This window comes from Amphiprion ocellaris, chromosome 5 (assembly GCF_022539595.1).
Source record: "Amphiprion ocellaris isolate individual 3 ecotype Okinawa chromosome 5, ASM2253959v1, whole genome shotgun sequence".
In the NCBI taxonomy this organism is placed as follows: domain Eukaryota; kingdom Metazoa; phylum Chordata; class Actinopteri; family Pomacentridae; genus Amphiprion; species Amphiprion ocellaris.
Window position 1 is genome coordinate 18,147,201 of NC_072770.1, and position 20,090 is coordinate 18,167,290.

Here is a 20,090-nt window from a genome sequence, read left to right on the forward strand (position 1 = left end):
CTCAAAGGAAAATGGGAATAATCTCGGTAATAGTCCATCGATAACTCGACGTGTTGTATTGTCACTCGTAGCTGGTGTTATTTTGCGTATCCAGTAATTGTGGCATAAGCACTGCGCCTCTCACGCTAGTGCTCCACCAGATCTGACCTTCAGAGCAAGGGGAGAGGTTGGTGCCTGGTATGAGAGCAGGGTGACAGTGCAGCATGGGGGGGAGGGAAAGGGGACCACAGTTTCTCAGAATAGACAAAGCCAGAGTCCAGCATTCCTGATAGGGAGATTGACTGTTAACTGTTGGCTGCGTCGAATTCTGCAAAAGCCACGCAGATAAGCCAAAAATGGCCGTCCACTGCCAAGAGAGGTGCTGTAATTTTTACCAAACCCTCAGAAATGACAGGTCGAGTTGCAATATGACAGAAAGTGTTTGCCCTCCTCCACACACATGGAGGCTAACGCAGAGAGAGACAAGAGCCTAGACTCCTAAAGGGATGTCTTAAGTTGGGGGGGCAGCCATCTTTATTGATGTGGCTATCTGTTGCCGTGGCAGACTGAGAGGTGTTGCCGTGATGGCTCAAACTTTCTTGGGCATCAGTTAGATAGAGCGGGCCTGAGCTATTCTGGGACAAGGGTCTCTTCAGAGAGGCAGAGGCTGGTTTATGTACTATGTCACTTGGTGCACCATTTGAAAAGCTGGCATGCAGATAACACATGAGGAGGAGAAGATGAATCCCAAAGTCCCCAGAGCTGCCGGCTTTAAATAAGTTCACAAACTCCGGCCCGTAAACACACACACACACACACATACAAACACATAGGGAAGCACATGTAGCGTCGTCCCCCTGCACATCTCTCTGCACTGCTATACTGCAGCCCACTGCAACAGCTGACTTCTCAGAGCAGCAGCTCTCCTTACGTCCCCAGTGTTCCCCAAAATCATTTAGACCCCTAATGCGGCCAGAACCATTAATGCTCATGTTTTGTTTATTAGACATTTGTGCAGCTTTGAATTACCTCCTAGTATAAAGCAACGAACTGACGTCTAGCTGCAGGCCTCAGCACCAAACTGTTGGGACAGAGAGGTCAGTTCAGTCTGTGGATTGGCCCACAGACAGTTTGGTGATGTACAAGCGAGGAGCTGACATTTTGGGCATCAAGACTTGATCTGGGGGTCGGTCACAGTTGTTTTAGATCATCATGCACAGAATGCCAGCAGGCTTAGGCAGCGAGATGGAGGGAGATTGGGAATTATGACTGCAGTCATTCTCAGCAGTGTTTAATCACACACAGCGCAGTCACACCTCTCTCCATGTTTGGTGTCTGCACAGGTGCGACTGTTCATCAGAAACAGTAACGCCGAACAAAGTCTGTAAGCTGGAGCTTCACTGAAATGAACAAAGGAGCTTTTAAAACACAAATGCCGTTGAAAATGTCCCAGATAGGACAATGTTGTCATCAATATCTCTTTTTAGTTGTTCACGTTTGATTAGAGCACTTTGACATGAATCTCTTGTGAGAAAGTGAAGTAGTTTATCAGCATTAGTATTATTATAGCAATCAGAAAAGTGCAAAGGTGCACTTATTAAGATAACTCAAACACTATTATATACACACTGTAGCCACCATCATCAATCTTTTCCCTCTTTTTTGTTCACTCTTTCAAAACTTAAAAAAAGTGTTCATCTTTTTTGTAAATAAAAAGTTACTTCTTTTTTTATTGTGCACACCTTGTGTCCTTGTCCCTGTACAGCGTCATCTTTATTTCTTTTCTTTCTTTCTCTGTAAAGTCGTCTGTAGCTGCTGTTTAGAAAGGTGCAACAATAAATAACGTTTGCTAACTTTGTTGCTTCGGCAAACAAATATGAAGATCCCTGTTTTGTACTATAGCAGTAACCTAAAATTGGGCGATGAAGCAGCGTTTCATTCTGGATCAAAGCATTCATCGCTGGTGGATATTTCTGTAATCGCCTCGTGCCTGCCCACAATACCTTGCAGCAACTGTGTGGGCTCAGGTCTTAGCCATCGGTTCATCAGAGTGGAGACGGGCAGACGCGTGGCACAAACACACTCTAAAGCCCCAATTACTCCTCCACACCCAGTCCACCCGCCTGTCATTTACCCATACACAGGCAACAATAACACACAGCAGAGTTAATCAGCCTTTTAGCAATCCATTTGGGGGTTTGATACCTCAGCTATTAGCCTCTGGCTCCAGACAATACCCCGTCTCTCATTGTGCTAAGTTGTGGTCTGGGTCAGTGGGCCCGGCCTGCCCGACCAGCCCTGCCCTCAGTATGCATGGCAGCCCTCAGCTGTCTTTCTATTTCAGGAGCATGGAGGCATACCTCGGCCCAGCTGGGGCATCAGAGACAATGGGCATACTGCCTTATCCAAACACAGGCCCGCAGACAATCTGACGCACTCCAGGATCCTGGTGACAGCCCCACTGCAGCCCCCTCCTGTCCAATAAAGTTGAAGGAAAGGGTTAACAAGGCTGCACAGGCACTTAGGCATATCACTCATGAGCTGAAAAGCTTCCTTTAAACACTCTGATGAACCGACGGCAAGGAGAGATTAATTTGTTGTGTGATGTGGAATGATGGGCTCGACTGTAGTGGAGAGTTAAGAGCTAAATCTCTTTATTTGCAGAATACAGCTGACAGACGTTTTAGGCTGACGCAGGTCATTTTGTAAGGTTCTTGCTTTCTTGTAAGAAAAGTTATTTTATATTGTTATTATTTACAAATTATTGACTTTGAAGGAAAAACACAAAGACATCTGAAAAATGAACTGATTTTATTTATACTGAACGTTGTTTGCAGTGTGATGGTTACAGCCTCGATCTTATTGTTTATCCACTTCCTTTTTCACCACCATGTTACTGTCAGATGTATCACAGTAAAAAGCTGAAGTTTGGTCTTGTGGATTTGTGCTTACAGTTGTGGACAAACAAAACAGTTTAGTTCACACGATGAAGCCCTCCATGTTTCTTGTATTTAGGTTCCAGTGAAATCAGTGTTTCTAAACACTGGACTATGACTTCAGTTGCTCTGCTTGACTTTAAATAGACTTGGAAGGGAAACCTGTCTAGCTGCTTGGAAAGACCTTCAGTCAGTGACCTACAGCATCTCACTGTCAGGGTGGACATAGCTTCACCTAATTTACTGTCAGCCTCGATGAGGGTCTGTTAAAGACGTCCGGGGATACAGGTGGCTGTGCTCGGCCTCTGACCATAATTGCTGTTTAGAGAGAGCCGCTGTCACAATGAGAGGCATTTCAGCGAGCCGCGTGGCGACTCTTTCACAGTTTACACAGGCTCCAACCCTTGTATATTTCCTTTATACACACATACGCGAGCACCGCAGTGCATACATACACACCAACACCATCAGCACCTCTGCCACAGAAGACGTCACCTGTCGCCCGTGGCAACTGCTCAGACACAGAGAGAAGCAGCGCATGTGTTACTCCATCACACCGTGAGTTCAATTAGTTCATTTGTTTGGCAGGATGAATCCAAAGTGACACAAATCATAAGATGAAAAGAACAGGAGGCCTGTTTGTATTAAATACTAGTCCAATCAGAGCATGTACAAGTTTGGTGCTAAATTTCTACAAAGTCATACTTTTTGTGGGCATATATGTTATAAATAATAGAGTGATAAGTTCTTACCAGTTAATTTGTCAAAGCTTTATCAGTTATAGCTCAATAAAAACAATTTGAGTTGTCAGATTTAGGGAAAATGTATGTGATTGATAAGCAGTCTCCCCCAACATAGTCTGACTCACCAGATCTAGATTATGGATGAAAGCCTGTCATTGGCTTGATCTTTCCCTACTGCTATCTACATGATATCGTTTTTAGAAAACCTCACTACAAACATCACAAACCTTTGGTCAGCAATCTTCCAGAATGGAAATTTAAAGTATTAGAGAGGATTTGGGTTCTTTGTTTTCCTATCACAGTGCTCAACTCTCTACCTACAAATGCTCCACCTAAACAAACCCTCACACCATTGCTGCATCCTGGGCTTTGCTTTGTCCAATATGATAGTGGTTGGTTTAAAGAAATAAAAACAAGACAAAGTGTTTTTCCCCTTATGGCAAAACAGTAATAAGGTGCAGTCAGACCATTCTGTGCTGCAGGACATGACTTCTTCTAAATCATCAGAAGGATTTATTCATCTGATGCTTTCACGACTGACCTCTACAGAAAAATACTGCTGAGCCCAGAGACCAAAATCTTTTTAGCAGCAGCTTCACACTGGACAGTTGATCTACTGTTTAAGTGGTGAAAACTGTATTAATGACTTCTTAACATTTATAAATGCAGACCTGACCTCTCGATACAAAGTCAGAGCCTTTATTAATCAGACACTTGTTTTAATAAGAGAAACTGTTAATATTAATAAGTTGTCAATAAATAGGAACTGTTGGAAGCTGCTGCTTTGAAAAAGGGAATCAAATGAAATCCACAATTCTAGAAATATTATGCACAACTCTCCAATCCATAGTTAATTTTCTCACAACAGAAATGATTCTCTTTTGAGAATTCAAATGTACCAGTACAGTTGTCTTTAACTGACACAGTGGAACATGAGTAAATCTCTCTGATTACTGCTTTCCCTCTAAACTATGTTCCTCTCTTCAATAACATGCTCATATTAATTATGTCTTTTAGTCATAATTACACTGATTTGTCTTATAGTAATAATAATACCATGACAAGTACTTGTTAATTTAGTTTGTGAGGTGACTAGGAGTTATATTATTAAGATATCTTTACAATTTTGAAAGATAAATTCCTATTTCTGAGACATTTTTAATCAGATTATGGCTTAAGGGAAGTGTAGACTTATCATGTATTTTGTATTTAATGTTTTGAATGTTAGAATCCTGCATACTTACATTAAGGGAGCCAGGAGAAATATGTGCTTGACATTGTTGTAGTGCCATTTACTGTAGTTTTCTAATCCTCAAAATGCCAAATGAATTAAACAAACTAATCCAGACCCGTGGCCCGTATTGTACATGTAACTTTGGGAGGTCTGAGTAATAAAAATAAATGGGAATCCTGGTTTAAGGCGCCAACAGCTGAGAGATTTCAAAACATTCTGGGTTCAAATCCAGCCAAGAGCCGTTCCATGTGTCATCCTTTTGTCTTCTTCCCTTATTTTCTCACAGATTTATCTTTCTACTTCAACCATTCAATAAATTAGAAAACAAACAATAACACATATTTTACCAGTTCTTCTAAAATGACACACAAAGTCTAATGTTTCCAAATGAGAGTATTAGATGTATTCAGATCGCCTCTACTCTTTTTTATTTCCATTTCCAATCGAGTCTCACGTGATCTATAGATAAATTAAACGGTACATTTTTGTTTTGCATTTTTAATCACTTGTCAGGGCATTGATTTGCCGCTCAGCTCCGGTTTTTCAGCACCAGCAGAGGGCATCAACCCGGAGCTCCCTCCCCAGGCCTCAGAGGGATCCTGCCAACATTTAACAGCTAGTCGGAGGAATGTGGGGCCCCAGGACGTGGAGGAGGAAGAAGTTGGAGCAGGAGCAGGTGAAGAGCGTCCTGAGGGAAAGCTCGCTGCTCCTGCTTCACTGTCCGAGACGTAACAGAAGGATCAGCCTGGCATTCGGAGAAGTGCTACTTCCCTGCAGCAGGCCAGACACTTGGACAGCTGGCAGAGTGTACGTGTCTCAATCCTCCTCTTCTCTCACTCTGCATTTAGCGCACAATACGACAGTGTGTTGGCGGTCTGTTGTCATCTCCTAATTGGCAGTGCCAGAATAGTGAGAACATCAGAGGTTGGAGTCTCAGGAGGAGTTTTCTGATCTCCTGCTGATGCCAGATCAGAGATGATAGAAAGTCTGCAAACACAAATCAAAGGTTCTGCGTAAAGAGGCGGATATTTCAATCTGAGGGAATTTTGCTGGGTTTTATGTCTACTGTATGTCAGTCAGAACTGAACTGAACATGTCAAGTGGAGTTGTTGTTTTGATGGAAGCTGCTGTGACTCTGACCAATGCCACCCTCTGCTGCCACAGAGCATCAATCACAAGTACCTCCTCTGAAATGTGTACCTGTGAGATGACTCGAATTACAAGTCTTTATTTATTCATGTGTGCATTTGTTCTTTTATGTGATAGCCACTATACAAAGAGTTCTAGAAGAAGAAGAAGAAGAAAATAATAGAAAAGCGTACATGGATTGATAATGCACATTATTATTTAATGTTGAAAGAAAGCTGTAATCAATTGATCTTTTCATTATCAAACTGCCTCTATATGAAATCTTTATAGGAACATTATGCGGAGACAGACCCCAATTAAGAAATAAATACTTAGTTCTATTTTTAGAAAAACAATAATTAAAAATCAAGCTGTCTCTGCGACTTTGATAAGCTGAAAATTAATGCCATAGCTTTATGAGAATATTTTTTTCCCAATTCAGTTACAAGTCAAAGCTCACCGGCCTTGACACAAATATCGACCTGAATGCAATGAAAAGTTTTGTCTCTTGTGCCAAATGAGCACATTGCTACTGTAAAATCCAAAGATTTCTCCATATTAATTATTATCTAATGGTCATGTCCTATATGCAGCTGCTGAACATGGTCTGAGCGTTTGCAGAAAACATGTTATTGCATATATTGTTACACTGACATAGAGGACTAGATTTTCATGGTGTAAGGTATGTGCAGTTTAAAAGATATTGAAGTAAGTTAAGTGTGTCCCTCATGCACCCATCACACATTTTATTCTCAGACTATGAACTATTCTGTAACTATCTTTTATTCCTAGTTCTGCCACACTGCTCAACAGCCAACAGTTTAATCTGAGCTCCTGATGTCTCTGCGCTATGCTTTTTTTTTTTGTGATCTATAGAGTTGATATCTGGAGCTGTTGCTTTTGTTTTACTGGCAATATTTATGCAAAATGGAATACGGTCCTATAAGTGCAACATGTACATAAATTTGTAAGTATGTGTGGATGTATAGTTGTGCTCATAAGTTTACATACCCTGGCAGAATTTATGATTTCTTGGCCATTTTTCAGAGAATATGAATGATAACACAAAAACCTTTCTTTCACTCATGGTTAGTGTTGTGCTATAGTTTTTTATTATCAAACAACTGTGTTTGTTCTTTTTAAATTATAATGACAATAGAAAGTACCCAAACAGCCCTGATCAAAAGTTTACATTCCCTGGAGGTTTGGCCTGATAACAGGCACACAAGTTGACACAAACGGGTTTGAATGGCTACTAAAGGTAACCATCCTCACCTGTGATCTATTTGCTTATAATCAGTGTGTGTGTATAAAAGGTCAGTGAGTTTCTGGGCTCTTGACAGGCCCTTCATCTTTCATCCAGTGCTGCACTGACGTTTCTGGCTTCTAAATCATGGGGAAAGCAAAAGAATTGTCAAAGGATCTGCGGGAAAAGGTAATTGAACTGTATAAAACAGGAAAGGGATATAAAAAGATATCTAAGGATCTGAAAATGCCTATCAGCAGTGTTCAAACATTAATTAAGAAGTGGAAACTGAGGGATTCTGTTGAAATCAAACCACGGTCGGGTAGACCAACAAAAATTTCAGCCACAGCTGCCAGAAAAATTGCTTGGGATGCAAAGAAAAACCCACAAATAACTTAAGCTGAAATACAGGAGTCTCTGAAAAAAACTGATGTGGCTGTTTTAAGATGCACAATAAGGAGGCACTTGAACAAAAATGGGCTCCATGGTCGAGTTGCCAGAAGAAAGTCGTTACTACGCAAATGCCACAAAGCATCCTGCTTACAATATGCCAAACAGCACAGAGACAAGCCTCAAAACTTCTGGAACAAAGCCATTTGGAGTGATGAGACCAAAATTGAACTTTTTGGCCACAACCATAAATGCTACATTTGGAGAGCAGTAAACAAGGTGCTAATGCAAAATTAGCACTACTGCCCACGTAAATTTTGATTGAGAGACAATAAAGTATAGCTTATCTTGTCTTATCTTAAAATTAGCATCAATGTCTTGTTAAAGATCCCATTCATGTTGGGGCTGGAAAGAACTGGATTCCTAAACGAGAGTATGTACCCTTCAATTGAATTAAATAATACACTTTTATATAACAAATCAATATATATTTTCTGATTAATGTGGCTCATGTCAGTTGAACATCACAACATTTTTCTTTAAGTTGTGCTATCATGGAATAGAATAGAATAGAATAGAAATGCTTTATTGATCCCCAAGGGGAAATCTGTTGTTACACTGGGAAGCAAAAAGAGTAAAGTGACCACCACAACAGAAAAATAAAAAATATAACATGAGTATAGAAAAATAAACTAAGGTACAAAGTGCACAATAAAGTGTGTAATATACAGTGAATAAAAATGTACTAAATCTTAATAAAATCATAGTTAATAAGTTAATATCAGCACAATAATAATAGATCTGTTCATTGGCACACAACGAACACACTAGTCCATCACATTTAGTACCCTGAGACACAGAGCTTGGCAGTCAGTGCAGTATTAGAGCTCCACCAGCAGAGCGAGCCCTGCTCCACTATGTGACCAGTAACATCATCAGTTCTGAATCTGTTCACATGTGGTCAATGCAGCCTGAGAGGAAACACACAGGGAGCCTTATGAGTGAATTGCACCTTGCGAGCAGCTAGTTGCTGGTATTCCAAAAGAGGAAAACAAGCTACATTTTACAAAACTTCCACTTGCTGACTGGACTTATATGTTATGAAGTCGGTGTTGGACTGAGGGAGACCCTGCTGTACTTGCCTGGTCGTCCTCCCAGACAGAATAAAGGCCATTTTACCTAGCAGTCATTAACATGGTGTTTCTGTGTTTCTCAATGACAGGAAGGGACTATCTCATAGGAAGTGGAAGTAGGAGCGTCCCTCTCTCTCACACACCCTCCCTCCACGGCCGTCCACTCGCCTGCCCATCCTGTAGCTGTGAGCGCTGCGAGCCAGGAACACCCCCTTCTTCGCAAGGCTATGGCTGCCTGCTAGTATTTTGGTAATCGTCATCCTCCCTGACCTGCTGGCCCGATCCTGGCGCCAGGAGTCTCCACGCCTCCCCTCCATCTCCCCTAGCTGACTACCCCCGACCCCACGGATAATTCAGACCAGCTGTTGCAAGGTGCCTTGCCTACTCCCACCCACTATATACTCACACTTGCCTCTTCGGCAGCCTTGAGTTTGTCTCGGGGAAGAAAGAACCTGGCTGGGGGCTTTTTTGGAGGCCTCCCAGTCTTTGCATGGGGTCTCAATGGTGCATAAAATAAATCCAAGTCAATCACAGGCCTGGTTCCTGCTCTGTAACAAATCAGCACTGTATCTGGATTTGATGTTGTCCCACATATTCAGCTAGTATTGTCCTGCGGCTAAGAATCATATGCTGATATTTTCCTTCCTGGTTTTTCAGTGTCGCTGACCTGAATTTCTCTCATTCCTCCAACTGTTGAGTCCTAATGAAGTGGAATGTGTGTCACTGTGAAATGGGAGGCCAGAACAGAATTGGCTTTTGTTGCAATCGAGCCATCTCCTCATTGGAGTCACATGAAGAGCATGTGCGTCCTCGTCCTCAAGTGATACTGTGAGGAGATTGAGGGCTATTGCCAAGGAATGTTAGACGAGAAGTACGAGGAAGAAAAAGGCCTCGACTGGCCTCAGATCATATGTGCTTTGTGTTGAATTTGGGTTGGAAGAAAGGCCCCGTTTTCCATGTGCGTTTTTGTACTCCTTCTTTTGTGTACTTGAGTGTTTTTGGCATTTGGGGGCTCTGTGTAAAGTAAGGTGCCTCTCTGTCTACGGCCTAACCACAGTGGGACTTTGGACTGAGATGGAGGGGAACCCCAAGCTTTTGATCCCCACTCCTCAGCCCCCAGCACTGCTGAGTAACGGCCCACGAGTGAACTGCATATGTGCGTGTGTGTGTGTGTGTGTGTGTGTGTGTGTGTGTGTGTATGACAGAGGTTTGAATTGTTTTTTTCACAGCGGTGGCGGTAGTAGTGCGGTTGCCTTGTAGAACAGCAGTGGATGGTTGTCAGAGACAGAGGCCCGATAGAGGGGGGTGGGGGACTGGTACAAAGAGCTGTTCTAGTGGAACTATGGAGGAAAATAGTTCATGCTGCATTGGGATTTCCTGCCTTTGCCCTAGCTAGCGCCCCCCCCCCCCCCCCCCCCCCCCCCCCGGCCTGTCTACCCGCTCTGTTCTCGACGCCCTTCAGCTGTATGGAAACTGCTCGGACAATATTTCAGCTCGAGATGGGTGAAGAGGCTGAATTAAGGAAAAGCACCTCGGGATTTCAAGAGAGCCAGTGTTGATCCAGACTTTTGCAATAACGTTTCCATAATTCCATTTCCTCCCTTAATCTGTCCACCCACAGGCTTTGGTGCAGATGAATAGCTTTGACTGAGCACAGCGTCTCGGCCATGTTTCTCACACTGACATGCAGCATATCTGAAGAGTGTTATCTGATCTCTTATCATCCACAGCTGGAATACACATTGAAGCGCGCTGACATCGGTCCTGTGAATGGAAGACGGCCACACTGCTGCTTGTGTTAGATGCAGAAAGGACAGGTGCTTCGCCATTTGGCTGCCCTCAGACGTATCGTGTGGGTGTCAAAGAGGAGGCGGACGGGGAATGAGGGGGTTTAAAACTCCTCTTCCAGGGCTTTGATCTGGAAGTGTCAGCAGCAGAACTAGGGGGCATGTGTCACTCATTAGCAGTGTGGTGAGAGTGCTCGCTCGCAGGTTTTCTGAATGTGTGGAGCAGAGTGGAGAGGATGCTGTGAAAATGTCTGTTCATGGTGTGTTCCTGCTAATAAACCCTGAGGGTGGCGTCAGGGCCTGGGGGTGGGGAGCTAAAAATAAACCTCGGAGGGACGGCAGTGCACTTCACTTTAATAACTGCCTACGTGTTGAGCATCGCTTTCATTGCTCTTTCGCGGCACACACACTTATGCTAAACTGATAGCACAGGAAGCTGAATAGAAGATTTCATTGAAAAGCCCTGCTGCCAGCATTCACTGTCTTGGGAGAGAAGGGAAATGGAAACCAGATGTCTGAGATCCACCGTGAATATGTCAAAGCTCTCAGACTATGTCAGTTCCTGCGTGTCCCATTGGTGGACTGAAACTTTTCTGCGCTGTCATCAGTAATGTCTATAATACTCCCTCCCTGTGGACATCTCATACAGTCTTGGCTGCAGCTCCAACCCGGAGACTCCGGGAAAGAAGCTTCACTGTTCCAGTAGATGATCATTTTCTGTATTCCTTAGGTTTCAGACCTTACCACATTCCTCAAATTTCAGGGTAACTTCCCATATCCCAGGGCTCAGTCGGGTGGCAAATCTCTCAGCACTCCTTTGTGGATAGATTGCTTTCTCTTGCTTGAGAAAATAACAAGCTATAGAGTAATGACTTAACAAGCAACAGGATAATGGCTTCAACATGTGCAGGACTGTGTGCATGTGTCTCTGTGCGTGCATAGATTTGGGATTCTGCGAGTCCTTGCTTACTGGCCTGTGTGCGGCTATTGTTTGGGAACCAACTGTGCAGAATCAACTGCTTCTCTGTTTGCTTGGTGGAGTTGTTTGAAAGCTGGACTGCTGATGAATAGATCGCTCCTCGTCCAGGTCTGGAGCCTCGCAGTCTTTGGGGAATCAGCAGCCCTCGGTGTGTCACAATGACAGGACGGCATGTGGGGTTGTAGGTGGGAGTGTCGGGTGTTTTCCACCATAACCAGCTGCTGCGGAGGCCTCCCACGCAGTAGACAGCCTCTCTGTGTGGAGGCCTCGGTGTTCACCTACGTCTCTGTGTTTGTATCTGAGGATGTTGGAGATGTCAGATTGAGCACTGATTAATGATAATAAGACAGCTGCTATGTAATCTGTGTGTGAGTGTGTGTGTACACAAGGCATATTGTTGCTGTTTACTATCTCAAGGGGTGTTTTAACACCATGCATCTGTTACTGGGGTCCCCTGCCTTGAGCTATAACTTCCTTTGATCTCCACTGGAACAAATGGGAAACCTTTGACACCTCACCCTTCAATGGTGACAAACCAAACTCCTGAAACCAAACATGCCTGCATCTTACACTGGTGTGGTTTTAAGACTGTGAACTTGCTCGGCTGTTCATGGGAAATAACATGCTACAAACACTATCACGACTCAATTAGCAATCCCTTTCCTGTCATTGATGTTCACGTGGGCAACACATTTAGCCATGGCGTGATCCGACTTGTCCGAATAAGTGCTTCTCCCTTTCACACACAGCCTTCAGGATTTCAGCAAATCAAAAACCTTGAAAAGTGAGGAGCAAGTGTGGAGACAATCTGTTTCCCAGCGCACTGCCGGATTCTGTTTACACACGGTTTTGCAGCGACATGTCCGCACAGGTAGACTCAAATCCGCATTACCTCTTTCATAATGCTCTTTGAGGGCCTCGGGCAATAGCTCAACGTCGTCTTACACCTTGTCTGGGAAAATATGCTCAGGTGCATTTCTCTGTGGAAAACAGGTGATATTCCCTCCACTGTCAGGTGTCGAGGAGTACGAAGTTTGAGCTTAACATGTAGTAGTGACTTTTCTGTGTTTTACCCATGAGCTGTGGATGGCAGTTTAGTCATTCTGGTTTAAAGTGGCATGTCTCAACCCAGCTGTTAGTTGGATTACCATTAATTTTGTACACACATTCATGCTTTTGGAGGATGAAGCTTATTTATGATAGTGTTTCCTCAGCCCTTGTCTTTTATTATATCATAATGTTTATAAAGGGATACTGTTTCTCTTGGTTTTTATTCCATTTGTTCTGGAAGGCACGCTGTGTTACATATATAGCATTGACTTCTTTTTCTGCTAAGCCACAATGAGGTTGGCATTCGTGGTTCTGCGAAATCTTTAAAATAGCTCTGAACTCCCTGAAATTTGGTACACTCACGTCCCCCACTGGAAACATTTGAAGAACTTTGAAGATCTGAATCAGAATCAGAAATACTTTATTGATGTTGGAGAGGGAAACTGCTTTAAAAAAATTGTTAACAATAAATAGTCAAACAACAAAGTTAAATAAGAAGCTAAAAGTGGGAACGAGTAGAAAAAGAGCAGGATCCTTAAGTGTTTCATTTGATGCCTTTTTTTATGTCAGCCTAAGATGTACTCTTGAGTTTAGTGCTCTTCATCAAAGTGAACTTTCTTACATTGTAAACTAATATCACAAACATTTAAACATTACACCTGCTGAACATCAACATGCCACTGTGAGCAAGGTGCTGATGTTAGCAGTATTTTGTAAGAACAGTCTCTCAGGGCCACAAGCATGGCTGGAGACTCACATTTGAATTCATTACTTTTCATTTCAACTCAGAACAAAATCTGATTTGGCCACGTTTGCATCCAGCAGCATCCTGCCAGATGCCACACAAGAATTTGGGAGTAATGATAGTTAAAAAAGTTAGGTCAGGGTACTCTCTGAGAATCTCTCGTTTCCTGTCCCAGGCTAGAAATCAGGTTTATTTTCTCCCTCCATCTGCACTCCAATCCCATCAGCCCCAGTGTGAGGCAATGCCCAGAAGGACATACGGAGGAAAAGCAGAAAGCTCAGGCGCCATCCATCCCTCTACCTCTCCCCCCTTCTCCTCTCTTTCTCGCTGTGCTTCTCACTGGCATCGAGTCCACAGCAACACATGTCTCTGATCAAGTCCAGCCTGCGTCATCAGTTAGTAAACTCCAGGCTCCAGGAAAACCAACAGAGAGCACATTCATAGCCGGCGACCCTGTGACTGAGTGTGTGATTCATTACTCTTTAATATGCACCCCTACCCCCATCCCCTAACCCACCCAACCACTTCTCCAATCCGGCCTTGGGGCAACTCCACAGCCTGATCAAATCCATCATTAGGCATACTTGTGGTGTTACCGCTGTTGGCCTTCTTATTTACCAGATGCAGTGGTTGTGTCTCTGGCCTGTTTGCAGCTCAGCGGAGAAGAATTAGCTCTGCATTCTGACATTCAAATCAGTGCTCTCAGTTTTACCATGTTAAGAGGGAGATGACAAAGCTCCACAGTATCATCTGAGGAGAAAAACTCCCACCAAACTTAGGCAAGAAAAGTTAATAACACCACGACATTTGAGAATAATGATGTGATCTTGAGTAGGCTGATAGACATTGAGAGCTGCTAATCTAAGGCAGTAATGCATGAGGTGTTTGGGGAGTACGCCTTTCAAAACTGTGCAGTTTTTTGATTCTTAAACATAATGCAAGGGAAAGGGCTTTGTTTCCAGTCCTTCAGAGTGCTGCATTTTCACACAGATACCTTTGGTGAGGTTGTATTTTACACAACAAGGTTCCCAAGTATCGTGCTTTATTTGGTCTTGTCCACGGGTGATAATCCGTTTACTGTCAAGTGACTGTAACGTCTCAGTGAAATGACTACTGACTCTCAGGTGATAGTCACAAGTGTGATGGCCAGCTCAGACATATTCAGTGTCAATGTTATGGTTCATCCTGAGCAGCAGCAAGCATCAGTGTGAACCACGGTCTGGAGCTAAATTGGTGGCTGGAGGTTTTTCCTGGGAGAGTTTTCCTCAGGCCTGGTGTGTCATGAATGCAGGATGAGTCCTGTTTATGAGATGCTGACAGCTTCTTCCTGTTCTCCCAGACCATGAGCCTGAACTGCTGCTGCACTGAAGGACACTTCTTCAGTTCCTGGCCACCCAACTCCACCCCGAAAGCTTGGCTGAAGGAGCAGGCATGGGTGGGACAGCTGATGTTGGGGGGGATGGGACATTGCGCAGGCAGTGGCAAAGTGCAGCAGCAGAAACAGCACTTGAGCTCTGCAGCTCCTCGACCCGGGGCTGCTTTTTTGGGTAAAGTAGGCCAATGTAAACTCCCACTTCCTGTCGGCCTTGTCTCAGAGGGGGAGAGATGATCCTCCTGTGAAGAGGGAAAGGGCTGCTGCTCTGTAGGGACCATTTCCACTTACTACACACACACACACGCACACGCACACACACACACACACACACACACACACACACACACACACACACACACACACACACACACACACACACACACACACACACACACATAAATAGAAATACAGCCATAGAGGCAGCCAGAGAGTGAGTGGGAGAGAGCGAGCGAGTGAGCGAGGAATACACAAACACAGTGGGGTTCAGGAATGTTAAACACATGCTTTATGGCATAAATAGCAGCCACTTTTGGTAAATTACAGTGAGTGCTCTGGCACTGTAAAGCACACAGCAGGAAAACGCTCTCAGATTTCAGATCCAGGCCTTCCACTCTCCCCGAGGAACAAGAAGGGGAGCATGTTGTGTTTTCAGTTCTCTATAAAAAGGCAGAAAGGAATACAGTAACTTGTGATGCAGCAAAGATTTGAAATATACGAGCTTATGCAGGCCAAACGAGGCTGTGCAGGTTTTGGGGATACATTGGCCTGGTGAAAAAAATAGAGAAATGCAAAAAACAAAGTCTACAGACCCGAACATATTCTGGAGAGACCACACCTCACATTTGTGTCCTGTAAGAATTAGGTGACAGAGATTACCGAGATAAAAATCATCAGTAAAAGACAATCAGCAAGCTAACTTGGGAGTAAAGTTTAATCAGGGGGCTTGTTTCAATTGTCTTTGCTAGCCCAGCTAACACCCTCTCCTCAGGACATACCAGCTGACATCATCAAAATAGTCCTGAGCTAACCTCCAACAGCTGAGCTTTTAATGGTCCTTTTATCCCAGAGCATCATGGGTAAAATACATGAGAACACAAGGCCGACGTGAACCACAATCAAAAGCGTTTACATTGTTTCCATGTTGGACCTGGTTGGAGTTTGTGTACAGATGTCTCAGCGTCTGTATAAGCAGTTTCATTTGAAGTAGTGAGTGTGTGAGGTGAGTCACCGCTACATGCTGCAGAATTCATTCTGGCTGCTAGCTGTGAGCACATTTCCCTGACTCAAAAGGAAATAAGGAACTGTGCCGTGGAACAGCTTACCTCACTCTGTGCTGGCCCGGCTGGGACTCAGCCCACGCACAGCGAGCAACTGACTGACAGTCGGACAGACTAGTGGACTGACTTACTGACTGAGAGCAGCGGAGCCATGGGAACCTAAAACTGCAGTCTGGGCAGACTCTGACTCACTGTCTAGGCAGAGGAAGAGGAGAATGTTATACTCTCCCCGAGGAGGGAAAAATATATACACACTTCAATCATGGTTATAACTAACCAGAATTCCACCTTGAAATCATTTCAAGAAGGAAGCACGTATGAATTCATGTTAAATCTTTGTACTGAAGCAAAAGTCGATTTTCGCTCGAAGTTTCTTTTAACTGCATATGGAAATGCAAACACATATCCAGCGATGTTTGCACAGTGACAGTGAGAAGTAGATGGCAGGTGGAAACTGGAAGCAGGTGCATTCAGTTGTTCCCATCCATCACATGGTGTGTTCACCTGTACATCTGCACTTCAGGTTCAACACAATGGTCAGTTCACTCCACACGCCTAATTACAAGACGCTGAGCAGAAATTCCCCAGTTAATGATCAAACAGCCCTTAATAAACAGGCATCATTTCCACATCGTGTTGAAACGGACGTAAAACTGCGGCGTAGCTTCTCTTAGGCCAATGTAAATAACAGGGAAAGTTTTAATAAACATAAATTACTTTATTGAATGAAAAGGTTTCAGTTACAACATACAGGAAATAGGAGTGAACACACAAGAATGGTACAAAACATGAAATAACACATCATCTGCACATTGCACTAGAAAACACAGCCATAAAATGTTTAGGAAAGTTAAAAATTCATCTTTGTACTGTCCATTTTCAGGGTTCTCATCACATATTCGGCAACCATGTCTCCATGGTGTAAACTATAAAAATCTTTGGTCCCAGCCTTCTTACATTTCAAAACCATATAGAACTAATTTCTACTAATACTGCAATCAGTTACTTTTAAAGCCACGACTATTAAATGAGGTAAAAAAAAAAAAAGGCACATTTTGGTTTTAAAGTAATACAATTTCAAGGCACAATTTCATTTACATTATATGGCTTTGGCTGGTATTATTAACACTGTGGTAACCTTGAGTGCATGGCTTGCATTGTCATCCGTGGAGTGAAACTTCTTTGGTAAATAACAGACAGAACGACTTTTCTTATCTCTGAAACTCATCAGATTAAAGGAAAGGTTCGGATGTAGTCAAAATAGAGGCTTAAAATGATCCCCACTGGTGAAAACACACTAACTGGTGCCATTCTTTTGTGATGACATGCTTCCTCTTTCTTCTTAAGCAAACCAAGGGCAGTGGAAGTCACCTGCTATCAACCAGCGAAGGTCATGGCTGTAGCACCTGTTAGCACCTCGTCTATCTACACCACAGTACCAGGGACAGCTGTGTGTGCATTTGCTTTTGTGTGTGCGAGTGTGTGTGTTTGGAGGCACGCTAAGAGATTTATTCCACCCACGCACCCCTACCTCTGAGCAGCTGTGTCTAGGCCATGATCCTGAGCTGACCAGCACCAGGACAGAGACAGGAAAGAACACCTCATACTCTAACGAGTTCACTACATATTTGGTGTTTGGAATGGGCACAATAGCAACAAAAGGGGCTGATATCAAGTGGGTGTTTGCATTGTTCAGTTCAGATTTGGTCCAGCCTCAAGACCTCGGACTAGATTGGAAGAAAAAAAATCTGCCTCTCAGCTGGTTTTTAAATGGAGCATAGAAGCTAAGAGGCTTGTAAAGTCAGATCCATAATGAGATTTGATTCCCTCCAGATCTCTTAAAGCAGGCCGTGTCATGCTCTTTGTGGCCTTGCGGGTCCTCAACAGGCCAGTTGGACTTGTGCAGACCTTTCCTCCGTGGCCACAAGCCCTCCGCTGCTCTGAGCTCTGTTCCTCCGGTGGCGTCTCACACTGAGGTGGAGCAGCAGCCCGAGGAGCTGTGTTTCTGCAGCAGTGACATGCGGCTGAAGGTGCGAGAGCAAACGCCACACTGGTACTTCTTCACTTCTGCATGTGTCTGCAGATGAGCCCGCAGGTTGGAGCGATCGGCGAAGGCCCGGTTGCAGTGGGGGCAGGAGAACGGACGCTCACCTGGACAGAAGAGGACAGAAACAAACGTCATTTATCTTAGAGGTGACTACTCATATGGTGACAAAGGGCATCTCTGAGTTCACAAGAGCTTTACATTAGCACTTCACACGCACACACACACATTGTGAAGATAACGTAGAATCACATGGTGGGGTCTGACTGAATTAGCATGATTTAATCAGAACCAAATGAGATTAGCACACTAACAAGTTGCTGCAGGTACTAAGTGCTCAGTGATAGTAGCGAGCCTTCAGGCATTCTTTAAACCTTTTGTTATTCTGTGTGTCCCTGCTCTGCCGTCTTCCCCGGCAGCAGTGATAAGATAATTAACTGACGAGTCATTGTCTGGGGCACATTAAACACAATGAGTGATCAATGAGTACAGGGTCCACAGAGGTTTTCCCCATGTGATAATGTCTGCTGATCAAGTGTTGATCTCATCACACTGATTGTCATGGATATCCTACTTCACGGTCCAAAACAACGAGGGAGTGATCTCCTGACTCACAATGACAGCAACTCAAATGTAGGTCTACAGTTTTACGGCAACAAACACACTGATTTCTTCACTCGTGACTCAACAGTAAAGTGGAAATTCGGCAGGGGGGAGGACGGGTAACATCTTACAACATCTCTGTGCATGGATCTTACCTGTGTGTGTGCGGATGTGGCCACGCAGCAGCCACGGCCTGGAGAAAGCCTTTCCACAGGTGGTGCAAACACAGGGCAGAGTGTGTGAGCGGATGTGCATCTTCAGAGCCCCCAGGCTGGTGTACTCTTTGGGGCAGTGTTTGCAGAGGAAAGCTGGCCGGGCCGCTGTGACGGGGGTCTCTCTTTCCTCTTCTTCTTCCGGGGGGCTGACGTGAGCCATGACGCCGGTGCATTTCATCCGCTGACGAGGGGCGTATGTGTGCACGGGTTCAGGGCTCGGGGGGTCTGAGGTGCGACCTTCGTCCTCCTCTCCGCTGCTGCTGGCGTTGCTGCTGAGGCTGGAGGGGGAGCTGAGGTCCAGGGGTCCCGGGGTGGCCGAGGGCTCTGTTTGGGAGGTGGGCAGGTAGAGGGCAGGAAGGACGCTCAGGTCCCAAACCAGACCTGTGGTGAAGCAGGTGGAAGTGTTGTCTGCTGATGAGAGCTCAGCCAGAGGATACCTCTCCAGGGAAGTGTCTGAAAATATCAGAATGTACATTTTTTTAAAAAGTACTAGTTGACTGAATTGTAAAGCAGCATACAATAAATTTACCATTTGATTACATTAGATTTTATATGCTTTCACCAGCTGCACATGTCCTGCTCTGATTTTGGTTGTAAATTCCTGTTTTTCTGAGCATTTAATGGGCATAAAGTTGGAGCTATGGGAAGGCTCCATGGGCCGTTTCCTCCCACGTATTCACAAGAGCTTGTAACATGAATGGACCTCTGTCTGGGTGCAGAAAGGGGGAAAGTGCATCTAACGGGCCCCGACTTGATCGGGGAGTAGCCTGGTTTGCAGCTGAACCAGACTCTGACACAAATCATCTAGAAACTGTTGTTCCATTTCACTTCACGACTACACTTTAAGAAAACAGCCGGTTCCCATGTCTGATTTTCGACACTTACATAAGGATGCTTTCATAATTCACTTGGGCAAACAAACAACTTCATAACTCACCATTCTGACATTCCAGTTCACTGTAGTTTGGCTTTTGTTTAGCGAAGTACTTTTTGACTAGGAAAGATCGAGGCATTGTCCTTTTGCTGAGCGTAAAATAACTGTGCGTAAAAGTATCCTGCGGTCACGACGCACAGTTTCTACAAGTGCGGAAAAAAAGCAGAACTAGTCCACGGGTCCGTTAAAAAAAGCGCAGAAATATCCACAAAGTCCACGAGTTGGGGTGGACTTGAGCAACTGAGTGATATGTAGAGCTTTCATGCAGTGACTAAATGCTGGCCTCTGTTCT

The 20,090-nt window shown here is 44.2% G+C and overlaps 1 protein-coding gene across 1 annotated transcript; it reads right to left on the minus strand.

Moving 5' to 3' along the window:
* Positions 1-16,699: 16,699 nt before the first annotated feature.
* Positions 16,700-20,090, minus strand: snai1a (snail family zinc finger 1a). The gene is made up of 3 exons (XM_023269523.3): positions 19,802-20,090; positions 18,805-19,317; positions 16,700-18,153 (listed from the first exon to the last, which is right to left on the minus strand). Exons 1-3 carry the CDS (start codon positions 19,875-19,877, stop codon positions 17,969-17,971), a joined length of 774 nt encoding a protein of 257 aa, XP_023125291.1. The 5' UTR covers positions 19,878-20,090; the 3' UTR covers positions 16,700-17,968.